The sequence below is a fragment of the Ursus arctos genome, unplaced genomic scaffold (genome assembly GCF_023065955.2).
Source record: "Ursus arctos isolate Adak ecotype North America unplaced genomic scaffold, UrsArc2.0 scaffold_11, whole genome shotgun sequence".
Taxonomy (NCBI): domain Eukaryota; kingdom Metazoa; phylum Chordata; class Mammalia; order Carnivora; family Ursidae; genus Ursus; species Ursus arctos.
The window spans coordinates 40,934,567-40,948,035 of NW_026622775.1; the positions used below are offsets into that span (position 1 = coordinate 40,934,567).

Here is a 13,469-nt window from a genome sequence, read left to right on the forward strand (position 1 = left end):
GATGGGAAGGAGATCAGAGAAAAGGATGACATGGCCACCCCCTGGCAATGAACGTGAAATAGTTACAAAGGACACCCTGAACTGTCACCTCCAGGGGAAATTGTTGTGGCCGCCTTGTTTCTGCCCCATGGGGAAAGGGCAGGGGTGAGCTTTCGGCTTGGACTCAGGACTCTTTTGGTGGTAACAAAAGGAGTGGATTCAGATAAATCGACCCCGCCCCATGAAATAAAAACTTCCTGTATTTTACAGTACAGTGACCTCGAGCACAAACTCTAGGGATATTTGGTGAAGCTACTTCACAAAGGAGCCGATGACAACTCTTCGTCCTAAGGGGAGATTGCTTGGCTCTCATCTGGTGTCTTCCTCTGACACACAAGGTCGCTGGCACCCCCACCGAATTAGTTTCCCAGGGCTGCGGTAACAAATTACCACGCACTGAGTGACATAAAACAAAAGGAATGTATTCTCTCACAGGTCTGGAGGCGGGAAGTCCAAAATCAAGGGGTGGTCGGGGCTGATTCCTTCTGAAGGCAACAGTTAGGGTTCAGGATGAGCTTGAGGACCCCCTCAGAGTCTCCAGCTGCCGATGGGAGTTTCCAAAGCCTCTCCCCTGCCCCCCCCCCAGCTGACCGTGACAGCAGGGAGGGGACAGTCTATGGCAGGGTGAGGGTTTGTGCAGTATAGCACTAGGGTAAACACTGCATAAAAACCCATATCCACATCTGTTTGCACTGCCCTTTCTACACCAAGCTGCTAACTCTCCAGCAGAGAAAATTGCCCAGTCTCCATGGGGCCCCCAGAGAGGAAGGACAGAGAGCCCGTCTGCCCATAGAAACAGCCAACACTCCTGAAGGCTGGCCAGAGGGGCCAGCTCCTGATGTGGAGGCTGGCCTGTCATTAGATGGAAGCAAGGATGACATTCCAAGCCACTTTATTTTCAAATGAGCAAAAGCAAATCAACGGCCCTTCCTTTTCATCTAGCAGGGTATTTTCTCCATGCAGCGGCACTTAGCAACGGCCTCGTCCCTCCTGATTAGTGCTGCCATTAGAGAAATGATTCCTCAGCACAGTGAGTCATCTCCGATCCTGACAACTGTAACCATTCCAGATGGTGAGAACATCCACGACCATAATGGCCCTTCCTGTCAGTGTTTGCCGTGGATTGTTCTAGGAACCGCAGGGGACAGACACCAGCTTGTAGCCTGGAGAGATTTACAAGGTGTGGCTGCAAAGTTAATGACCCTGATGCCACAAGCCACGGGTGGGAATCAGTCACTTTTCTTCAGAGTCACCACCTCCAAGTAGGGGCCAGATCACAACACCGACCTGGAGAAGCAAAGAACAAAAACATCAGGCAAACCAGCAAAACGCCGAACACGCAAGAAACAGGGGCTCAGTCTGTCTCCGGGACGGTGCTGTCAACCCAGGCTCTTTGCGGGCCTCTTTCATACTGTCACCTCGACCGACGTGCAGGCCTCGGAGGAAAAGACAGGCATCCGAGATGCAAGTGGGAAGATTCAGTGGGAAGAAGAAGAAGCCATCTGCAATCGCTCACGGAGACAGCAAAAAGCCCAGCATCTTGGCATTTTGGATTTTCAGGGAAAGATATGCTAAGCTGGAGAAAAATAAAGGCGGTTTTTAGAATTTGTGCAAATGACTTCACGAAGCTGGCTGAGCGGAGCCGTCTCCCCGCCACACCTGAATATCTGGTTCTGGAGGGCTACGAGAGCGTGCTAAGCACAGCGGAATTTATTTTACCAATTTTCAAGCTTACGTTATAAAAAATAGTGCCGGCCGGAGCGTCATCATCATTACGGCATAGTGAAGTGCTCATTTCACAATTGGTTGTTTAAAGTTAATAGATCAACTGAGCAACCACTAAAAAGATGATGCATTGGCTTAATTCCACGCTGTTCCAGAGCTCAGCAGCTGAGTTAATATATACATGGAGATGTTGGCAGACGGCTCCTTTTGGTAATAATATTCATTTTTATGAATGGCTCATTTATTTTTTATATGTTCCTCTTTAGCCCTGCCCTCATTTCTCCCCTCTGTACTGAGCCTGGCTCCCAGGACTCTGAAGGTAGAGAGAGCTCTGCATTTTAATGGCGAGAATGAGCAGGCTGCTGCCTAGGATGGCTCCGGAGCGTTGAAAAATGAAGAGAAAAAAAAGATTAGGAAAACGAATCCGTGGCAGCAATTGGTTTCAGAAGTGCCAGTCAGCTGGTTATTTACTGAGTCTACACCCCGCGTCTCTTTGTAGGTGTGTTTGTTTCAAATCCAGGTGGTGATTCATCATCACAGTGAATCGCTCCCATCCGCTCACTTCCTGCGGGAGGAAACTGTGTATGTGCGAGGCATTTTATCTTTTTATCTAATCACCTGAAGAATAAGAGGAGCATACTTACCTGGGCATAAAAAAAAAAAAGAAAAAAAAGAAAGAATGAAAAAGGACAACCCTCAAGGAAAAGCACTAGCCCTTTGCCCTGAAAGTTATTGGAGCGCGTGAGGAGGGGCTTACAGCTGTTCCCGCTTCTCTCTTGCATTTATTTGCGGGTATGTTTATAGCAGGGCCCCAAAGGGTCTGATCATCACTGCTGAGCAGTTCCAGTACTTTCTCTGCCTAACAAAGCTACCTGCTTTCCCCAGATTTCTGGATGTTTACTGTGAAGCAAGGCTTCGAGGCTGCCTCCATTATCCCAAGAGCATTATCCCTCTTTGCTTGGCCCTCTCTCCACACAGCCTTCCTGCAGACCGAGGATGCAAATGGAAAAATCGCAAAAGGAATGGCTAAGGAGCTCTTTGGGGTTGCAGGCCACAGCTGAGGGGGGGGCTGAGACTCCTCAGAACATAGGAGAGGCAGTTGAGCCAAGGGGTTTAGAACTTCCGCTGCCGAATCAGACTGCCCTGCCTGGAATCCCAGGTCTCCTGCTTCCTAGAGGGTGGCCCTCAGCACGTTACTTCACCTCTTTTGCTTCAGTTTCTGGAAATTGAGTACAATCGTAATCCCTCTCTCACAGGTTTGTGGAGAGGCTTAAGTGAGTTAGGTAAATTACTTGTATGTTGCCCAGCCCATAGTAAGTTCTAGCCACTGTTGGCCATGATTCAACTTCCTGTACTCACAGTCCCTGATTTAAATGCCAAAGAAGTGTCCAATTGTCCCCATCACCCTAAACTAGCAACAGGAAGACCTCATCAGGGGAAAGGAAGCCTCTTCCCCTCGCCCTCTCAGAGCCATACTGAAGGGAGCAGGTCTTTGAAAGTATCGCACGTGGGTGTTGAGGGAGCCATGCTTGAGCTTCCCCACCAGTGGAAAACTGAGAAGATCTTCTCTTCTCAAAGCTAGTCATGCCTCACTTGTGTCGGCATCTCGTCAGGTCTTGGGGGTCTCACTTGGCCTTGTGCAGGGGCTGCTGAAAATGTCCAGTAAGTCAAGGTAGATCCTGCAGCCAGAGGTCTCGTCCTTGGAAACAGAGATATTCATTCCCAAGGAACGGGAACTAACGAGAAAGGCAGCCTCTGAAGGAGATTGCGGTGCGTATGGAGCTGAGAGCGCTCTGGGAGCTCAGGGCAGCGAGGGTTTGGCGCCAGCAGCTCAGCCCCGGGAACCCTGGGGCTTACCCTTCAAACCTCTGCTCCCAGGGATAATAGGGCTCTTGCTTATTCTTTTTCTTTTTCTTCCTTCTCCTCCTCCATCTTCTGCCTCTTTGAGAATTTATTTGCAATATATTTCGGAGGAAGATACAGCACTGAGACCGAATAAGAGCTTGTGGCAGATTTCTATGGGGTCCACAGGTTCCTTGCTTCAGAATGACCTGACATGCTCATTACAACTGTGGATTCGTGGGCCAAACCCCCTTTGGCTTCGAATTTTTAAGAAGCTGCTCAAGGAGATGGTTTTTGGGTGCACTTTGGTGGGACAAGTATTAATTTGGAAATGATTTAATCTAGCTGCTTTGTTTTGCAGATGGGGAAACTGAGGCCCGGGGGAGTGAAGCAGCTTTCCCAAAGTCCCCCAGCTGGTTAGTGGTAGAAGCCGAAGCCTGTAGGAGAGGAAATACAGGAGTGTTCTGACTGCAGAGAGGGCCTCAGGCTCTCTGGATGTGAAACTCTCTCAGACAGGCAAATACTGAGCTCTGTTTCCTCTCCAGCTGGCATCTGGTTCTGGCCACAGCGATAGGGGACTTATTGCCATATTTGACAACAGACATAAATTCTGCATTTCCAAATCAAACCAGAACCCGGTATCTGCCCAAAGAGAATAAATTAATTTTACGAGGAACTCACGTGTATTTACAGCTTTTGCATGTTTCATTTGGCAATTTAATGCTGTTTTACCTTGGGTGTTGATACTGAATTGATGAGGTTGTTTTTTTTTTTAAGATAGGAAAGACAAGACCATAAATATAACTACTTCCCAGCCTTTAAAATTCCACAAGAACTAATAACACAAAACTTTGTAAAGAGTAGATAACGACAGAGTTGGGGAAATATCAGCAATAAAGGGGGAAGGTGGGAAAAATAAAGCTACAGCACAGCTGTCTGCATCATACCTCGAAGTCATGATGTCTTAGAAAATGTCATTATGGCTCATATTGAAAACAATTCAAGGCCAGCCTCTATGACTCTCATCTTCTTTGTACTGTCCACAACACTAAGCTCAGTCTTGTGTCAACACTCCAAATCTGCTGCCTGCTGGATGGGAGAGGAAGTTGGGGAGCAGGTGAGGTAGTGAGAGGGGATATGCGAGGGTGGGAAAAGACAACTGACATCAAGGAGTGGAGGAAGTCCATGTCTAGTTCATCTTTGATAGAATCGGCGTGTACAGAAGGGGTGCGGGTGTCACAGAGGAGAACGGCATGGTCTGGCAGGAAGGCCAGCGGGAGGCTGAGGAAGCCAGATGCTGAGTAGGGCACACGCAGAGAGCTATAGCGAGGGCAGAGAAGAAATGAGCCATCCAGCTCGAGAGCTCTCAGCAAACAAACAGCAAAAGCATCTAAGACAGGTAGCTGTCCACTGTCATTTCATCCATTCATGTTTTGTTTGCTCACTGATTCATTCACTTATTCTAAAGACTCTTGTTTCTTTCTCATAATCACGATAAGAGTGACCGCCAGTGATAAAGTGCCTACTCTGTGCCATCACTCCATTACATCGAAGAGGAGCTGAGGTTCAGAGAAGCTGGGTACTTTGGCCAAGCTCACACAGCTGGGATTCAAACCCAAGACTTCCATGCCAGCCTCGCCTCTGACTCACTGTAATGTTGCATGAAGTGAGTCCTTACTCAGGTATGGTCATCTGGGGCTGCTGCAAACTCTCCCCCCGGTCTCTTTCCTCACTTCATCCAGGGAATCTGGTTCTGGCCCCAGCTCAGCCACCCACCTGCGGTGTGATGTTGGCCAAAGCCCCCTGTTTCTATGGGTCAAGTCTCTTCATCAGCAAAATGCAAGGATTGTTCTAGGTGATTACTGAAATTCCTTGCTCCTCTGAAATTCCGTGTACCCGTCACTCATTCCTCTCAGCTGGATAAACATTTATGAAACTGCACAATTCTCTCATGACCTCAACCATCTCATCTAGGCTCTGGCTTCCCGTGGTAGAATCAGCCATTGCCCATCCGATAGACATTATTCTTAGGAGAACCCCTGACTTTCTTTAAGGTAGCAATGCACCCACCTAACGGACTACGTTTTCTAGCTTTCCTTAAGGTGAGATGCACCACTTTTCTAGTGGTTTGGGCCAATGAGACATAAGTGCATCAGGGTTTTGGGGGAACATGGGCCACCTCCCCTCTTCTTCCTTCTTGCCAGCAGGACAGGCTTGATGACCAGCGCTCCAGCAGCATCGGGGCCAAAGGCGGCTTTGAGGATAGAATCCACGTTCTAAGAACAGTGGCATAGAAAGGTAGAGGGCACAGTCTCAGACGACCATGGGGCCACCATATCAGTCCTGGACTTCCTACCTCCAAACTTCTTGTAGTTGAGACAACAACAAACCCTTGGAAATTTAAGCCTCTCTTCTTTTGGATTTTCTGCTACATGCTGGCAACTAATTCTCATTAATGTACCCCCAAACTTGTCACACTTTCTTTCTCTAGCTGTAATACTCCCCTTAAATTGTAGTGTTAAATTTGCCACAGCCTACTGGACACATTGACGACCTGCGGGGACCTCCAAATCAATTTGTATAATGCTGGGTTCATAATCTGGAAAACAGAACCTGAAAAATGGTTCTTCTTATGTTCTCTGTTGCAGCAAAGGGCAACACCAAGTTTCCTGCCACTAGTGTCCAAAGCCTGGTGTTAGTTTTCATTCCTCTTATTCAGTCAGTTATCAAATCCTGTAGATTCTCCACTCGTTGATCTAACATTTTGAGCGTGTGTTAGCTCAAGAGATGATTGGTGCAGGGAATACAAGAATAAGCCAAACAGATATCTGTTGCTTGTCATGATGCTTGCAGCCAAGGGCAGGGATTTGTCTGTTCTCATGAAACTTACAACCAAGACAGGCATTAGTTGAAGAATCACGCAAACAAATGTACAATTGCAATGGCAGCACGTGCTACAAAGACGCAATGGGGGCCAGAGAAGGCTTTGACTAAGCTAAAATCTGAAGGATGGATGGACCTACAGTGACAAGGAGTAGGGAGGGGTGGGGGATGGCAGGGATGTATTTCAGGCAGAGGAAAGAGCATGGGAGAAAGTCCAAGGAAGGAAGGAGCAGGGGCACCGTGTACTCCATGAGTTAAAAGAAGGCTGTTGGCTAAAGCACTAGGGGCCATGAGGGATCCAAGAGGCAAGGGTAGTGTTCCGACCACATTAAGGACTTTGGCTCATTTGAAAATCCATGGAAAGCCATTGCAGGTTTTTAAGCAGCTAAAGGAGGGTGGGCAGTGACCTGATCATATCTGCTGTGTCTTTCCTATTTCTTTTCTCCTCTTAATTCCCTCTGCTGCTACACTCATTTCCTGTTACTTGCTTCTCTCCCTGAAACTCACCCTCCACCTGTAAGGACCGTTCTTGCAAATCCCAGGGCTGAGCACCGTGCTCTCATTCCCCAAGGTCTTCAAGAGCTCCTCATTCCCGCTGAATGAACTCCAACTTCCTCAGCCAGAGTTCAAGGCCCTGGCTTCCCTGTGCCTCCTTCCTCACTTGCCACTGTCCCTTACACGCCCTGTGTGCTCCAGCCGAATTGTGCTGTACTGTGCTCCCCGATTCCGTGCCCTTCCTCATGCTCTTCCCTAGAACTGGAATGCCATTTTCTTGAATGACCATTTGTCACAATGCTCTGCCCTTTAAGACCTTGCTCCAATTCAACTTTCCCCCTCAGGTTTTGCCTGCTGTCCCCAACCCAGTCATCCTTCCTCCTCTGTGACTCTGAGCCCTATATCTGCTCCTCCCCAGGAACTTGTCACTCTGCATTTGGGCGCAAGCCTTATCTCTTGAAACAGCTTGATGGGAGGATCCTGGCTTCTTTTCCGTGCCTAACAGGTCCCACTGTGCCCTACTTAGAGCAAGGGGCTCAGTAAATGTCAGCTGAAGGAACAAATGAATGATATTCAAATAAGTGGGCAAACGCCACCCAGGGTCACCCTTTGCATCATTCCTTCACAGTCAATGGAAACGGCACATCTGCACAGTGAGCCTGGTAATATGCAGTCTGCTTTGGGAAACAGACTAGCTGGGTTCAAATCCCAGCTCTACCACACCCTACCTGTGTGCCCTGAGCAAGTTACTCTTCTCTCTGTAGATGGGGGTAACAGGGACACCTCGGTGGCTCAATAGGTTAGGCATCCGACTCTTGGTTTAGGCTCGGGTCATGGTCTCAGGGTCATGAAATCGAGCCCCGTGTCAGGCTCCCCACTCAGTGCAGAGACTACTTGAGATTCTCTCTCTCCCTCTCCCTCTGCCCCGCCCCCTCCCTCTCTAAAAATAAAAAAATAAAAAATAAAATAAAACGGGGGTAATACTATACTTGCCTGGGGAGGTGAACACGTAGAAGAGTATCTGTCACCAAGTGCTCAGGGGAAGTCTGCATCATCACGCTGTCATTCCCAGTTGGAACGACTCTCGCTAGGTGACAGAGCCTTCTGTGACCCAATGACCTACAAAATGGTGCTGGGGCCAGAGTCCTGGGCAGCGAAATTTCCTACAGGCTGTTCAGGGGGGAGACTCCCAGCAAGTCTGCATCCTACCAACTGAGCCTGGCACGTTCTTCCCCTTGTTCGACAAACTTGGAGTTTGTGCCATTTCAGCCTCTGGACTGTGGTCTCCTTAAGGGGGAGACGACAAGAGGAACACCAGCACTAGACAATCCTTGCCACACACTGGGCACTCACTGTTCACAGCGTTCACATGGATTGGTTCACGTGGTTTTCCAGAAAATCTTATGAGGCAAATAGGGCACAGAGAGCTTAGGTAACCTCTCCAGAAGCATGGAGCCAGCATTGAAACCCAGCCAGTCTGGCTCCAGAGGCTGGGGCTTTCCCGCACTGTCCCACCTCTCCTCTGTATCTTCAGTGCCTGGCGCAGAGCCCGTAGAGACAATAAATGTTTGCAGAATGAATGGATCCCAGTGGCATCCTCAGGGAAGGCCTTTAGTATTTTCTCTCTCCGGGGTTTCTGCCTGGCTCCCTTTCCTATGGACCCTTCTAAAGCCCCCAACAGCAGCTGGCGAGTGTTCCTGCTATCCTCAGGAAAGCACGCTCCCTCGGGCTGCTTGAGGAAGTGCCCACCCCCCGCCCCGTGGCCTTCATCAGGGTTCACTCTCAGCCTTCTTCTCACATTCCCTGTCTTAGAAAGAGTTGATGGGGACTCCACATCGCTCGTAAGAATACAAATTGCCTTCCTAGGCTCGTGGAATGAAGAATGATGGGGGGGTGGAATTTTAATTGGACTTTATTTTCAATACTTTATTCCCTCTTTGAAAAGTGTATGCGTTAATTGTAGAAACTGTGGCAACTGTAGAGGTGTGCAAGGGAGAGATTTTAAATGGAGGATATTTTTGCTCTTTATTCAAAATATTCTTTAATATTTAATGATTCTTGTAGTAAAAAAAAAAAAAAAAAAAGAAGAGGAAGGAAAGAGCCCAAGTGATTAGACATTATGCAGTAGGGAAAGTCTTTCTAATGCTGGCTTGGTCTCCTTCAGCTTCTTAGCATCTTGACAACTGTTTTAATACCTTCTGCTCCTGTCCTAAATGGTGACACGATCCACAAGGTAAACACAGAGTCTCAAAAGTTACACTGATTCTCCCGTAGGTCCCGAAGAGAAATGCGCAAAGCGTGTCCACACGCAGCCTGGGATACAGGAGTGCACGGAGAAACAAAAAGACCGATACGTTTCACGCTGCAGAGCGAGGCTTTCAGGGCTTTTACCAACCCCTGTTCTGAACCCCTTCTCTTTCCTACAAAAAGTGGTCCTGTCATATACACTTAAATATATTCATTAGCTTTGCAAGTAAGTGTCACAAGACATTCTTATGCTGTAAAAATATTGGTTTTTCCTGTTTGAAGTTCTTAAAATTTCTGCCTTGGTTCATGAAAACTTACCCACTCTGTTTTTTGTAACATAAATGACAAAGGTAATACATATTTACTGTGGAACATTTAGAACATATTAAAAATGTACAAAGAAGGTAATGAAAAGCATCAGTAGATCCGCCATCTTGAGAACCTGGCCCTCTCTGGACTTCTGACTCTGAATGTGGTTGAGGAAGCGGAATGGGAAAGAAGAGCACGTGTAGGGTGGGGGGATATCTGCGTGCGTGGCTGGTCCCAATGCCCTGCATCTGGTCAGAGCAATCTGATTCCCTTTAGAAGCTGCTTCCTCATGAATCCTCTTCAACCAACCAACGAACTAACCAATCAACCAACCAACCAACTAATGAACTAATCAACCACCTACCCCACCAACTAACCAACGTGTGTAACAGACACACACACACACACACACACACGTAGCAGATACACACACACTCAGCCTGTGGTAGCACAGGGAAGTGTCAACCCCAGTCAGTCCCGGTACCGTCTTCACAGGGTTACACATAAAAGTCCTTCTGCGGGACTTTTCGTCATTGGGTAAGGGAGAGAGATTCCCTTCTACTTTGGTGCGAAAGAGAGAAAGAGGAGCTCCCTAGCGCTACTAGCTGCCATAGTTATAGCCCCGTGGAGGAAGCTGTTTCCGACAATGAAGGAAAGACAAAAACACGGAAGAATCCTTACTGTGTTTGAGTACCTGGTCTGGCTGTCCCTCGCTGTAGCTGAACCCGCTTCTGCTGGCCTCTGAGAGCTTCCTGCCTCTGCCCAATTTGGTTACCTGAACCCATAAGTCTCTTTTGGTCTGACGTATTTTGGGTTGGAAATTTTCTCATGGAATCAAGAGTCTTGTTTAAACAAACACACCAACATTACGTGTGAGGCAGAAAATTAGAAGTGTATTTATTTAGGACAAATTTGTAAAAGTTATTCAAAAGAAAGTGTTGGGCCTCGCCCTGTCCACACGTCGCGTCGCCTACTCTGGATCTGACCAGAGATATAGGTGGTCTGCCCCTTCTCAGACAATCCAGTTAGCTCCCACCCCTCTCACAGCTCTGATAGGAGTCAGGGCATGTGTCTCAATGCTGTGGGAGCATGAATCCTAACCGAGGGTTTAATATTCATGCTGTGTCTCTAGAACTGAGTTTCTCAACTTAACAGGGAGGAGACACAACTCTGTCATAGAGAAGGTATTATTATCTAGTGTCCTTTCTGCCCTTCCACCATGAAGCCAGGCTGATCACCATTCCCTGTGCGTCCAGTGGCCAATGAAAGCGGACTCTGGACAGCTCATCTCCATTGTGGAAATCACCCAGAACCCTCCTCACTCTTCTCACTCCCAATCCTTTCTAGTCTGCTTCTGTCTAACTCCTGCCTCAGATTTGTGTTCCAAATTTTGTTTCCTATCCTGCCCCTTTGGTCTTCACAACTAATCTTGGTTTCATCTGTTGAACCAGAGAACTCCCCAAGAGTTTTTCCTCACATACTCCCCACTCCCTTCCCCAGCCCACTGTGTTCCCCTTGTTCGTGCTCCAGCCCCACTCAGAACACAAATGCTGACATTAATTCATTTGGCTGCTTCCCCAGATATATCTATTCCCAGTCCCTCAAGGCAGAGCGCTGGGCACTATACGCAAAGAGGAAGGATGGAGGTCCATCTGGAATGGAATGGGTTACAAACAGAAAGGTACATTCACAGGAAATGAGAAGTCGTCAGTCATTGCATGGAACAAGATGGAGGAATTTCTGCACAGATTCATGGAGGTGAGAAATAAATGGGTCCCATAGTTTACTATCTTGCCCCATTAGCTGGCTTGGTTGGCTTCATCTACATTTAGTGCTGGCTGGAGAACTTTCAAGAAGAGTTTATAGCACCTCTTATTTTACTCATCTGTCTTCCTATCCAGGGCGGCAACCGTCCATATCTTCCTTGTATCATCACCTAAAATAGATCATTGACTCTTTTTATTAATAAAACTTGCATTTCCTTTCCCCATGCACATTCTAGACAGCAAAGAAGGGGAGCCTAGAGCTAAGCAGAAAGAGCTGCTGAGAAGATTTCAGTGGTCTGCTGGGCTCCCCCCTTGTGTTCCTTCCCCTCCAAATGGGGGCCACCTTTTCCCCTCCACCTCCACTTGCTCGTTAGTTCAATGATGATCGTTCTCTGCCACCTTCCAGATTGGATTTGAGACAGCTAAAAAAGAAAAGCACACACAATAGGACAATTTCAAATAAAGACTAAAAATGGCAACAGAATCTATTAGCTGGAAGTGAGGGAAACACAATGGAACTGGAAAGTTGGGTAGAAAATGATAATGGACAATAAGCAATTCTCTTTTGTGTCCTGTTGTCACTGATGATAAAGACTGACTCGGTACTAAGGGCAGTACAGTGACTCTCAGCTCAGCAGGTGATTGGTTTTCCCAAGATTATTGAGCATTTCCTAGTGCCAAGCACTGTTCGGGACACAGCGATGCCTAGCGGTTTTCATCCCTGTCCTCAAGGTGCTCACAATCAAATCTGCTCCCATTATAACCTTAGGTACTGAGAATAGGCAGAAGTTTCTATGTGTTTGCCCCCCCCCCAGCCTGTTCTATGCTATGTCCCAGGGCTCATGTAGCTGATGAAACCTACCAAACATTATTGGACCAGGAATGCTTGTCTAAGCCAAAGACAGCCTTACGGGCACTGGATTCAGGGAGGTCAAATATTCCTTAGGGCACTGATGTGAGCTTGCCTATTGTATTTCCTCTGGATAGCATGGAGCCACACCAACTTGGGAAGATGATGTTTTCCAAAATGCCTATTACGTATCTCCCATCCCACTTGCTCTTGACACTGAATGGTAACATTTACGTCCTCTCGCCCTTGAACTTTGTGACTGCTTCAAATGACAGAGGATGGCAGAAGTGATGATATGTGACTTCTAAGTCCAGCTTATAAAAATGCCATGTCCTTCCACTTTGATCTCTTGGAATATTTGCTCTTGAAACCTAGCTACCATCATGGTGGCAGCCATGGAGAAGACTATGTCGTAGGAACCAAGCCCCTGGCCCACAGACCTGGCTGCGTTCCAATCAAACAGCGGGTCCCAGCTAGCCAGCCTTGGGAGTGAGCCGTGTGACGGCGGATCCCCCAGCCCCAATTCAGTCGTCCAGCTGATGCCATGTGGAACAGAGATGAGCTATTCCCAATGGGCCCCACCCAAATTGCAGTCTCATGAGCAAAATAAATGATCGCTGCTGGTTTAAGCTATGAAGTTTTTTGGTTTTGTTGTTGCTGTTTTGTTTGGTTTGGTTTTTTGGCTTCAGCTACCAAGTTTTAAGGGAGTTAGGCAGCAATACATGGGCAAAATGCCAGTTCAGATTTTCTCTCTTGCGAAGTACGAGTGCTTCCAGAGGTGGGACTCTTGAGCTCAGGCCAAATCTCAAACAATGCTGCTTTTCCTCTTCTCCACAAGTCCATGTACCTACCAGGTTTGGCTGTTCTGAAAGCCACAATGATTATGGCTGTTGGAGAGGTGATCTTTCAAGCAACTCTACATTCACACGTGCTCGCACTAACCACCTGTGTTCGAGAGTGTCTGGGCACGCCTCTCTATCGCAACCTTAAAGAGAACAACCGCTATCCTGTTGACTTCAGCTCCAGTAAATGGGATTTTATTTTTTTCACTCAGTGACCAAATCCTTACTGGTACCTAAGTCCAGAAACTAGGTTTTCCCTTCCTTATCCCCCCTATTGCAAGCTCTGGTTTCTTTTTCTCAGCATGATATACCATTTCCACTGGCCCTGTGTGCCGTCCTTCCTTCCCCACTGGCCTGCAGCTTCCGTTACTTCTTGTCTGACCAGGCCCACCTATGGGCCTCCGTGCCTATGACTGATACCTTCTTAAACATTCTCCTACTGTTTATTACTGGGCAGGTGGTTGAGTGTAG

The 13,469-nt window shown here is 47.7% G+C and overlaps 1 protein-coding gene across 1 annotated transcript in view; it reads right to left on the reverse strand.

Annotated features, from left to right (window-relative positions):
• Nucleotides 1–992: 992 nt before the first annotated feature.
• Nucleotides 993–13,469, reverse strand: part of TMEM154 (transmembrane protein 154) — a 54,438-nt gene continuing 41,961 nt past the window's right edge. Inside the window, exon 8 of the mRNA XM_057310123.1 lies at nt 993–1,326. Coding sequence (XP_057166106.1) covers nt 1,314–1,326 — 13 coding nt within the window. The 3' untranslated portion in view covers nt 993–1,313. The remainder of the gene's footprint in view (nt 1,327–13,469) is intronic.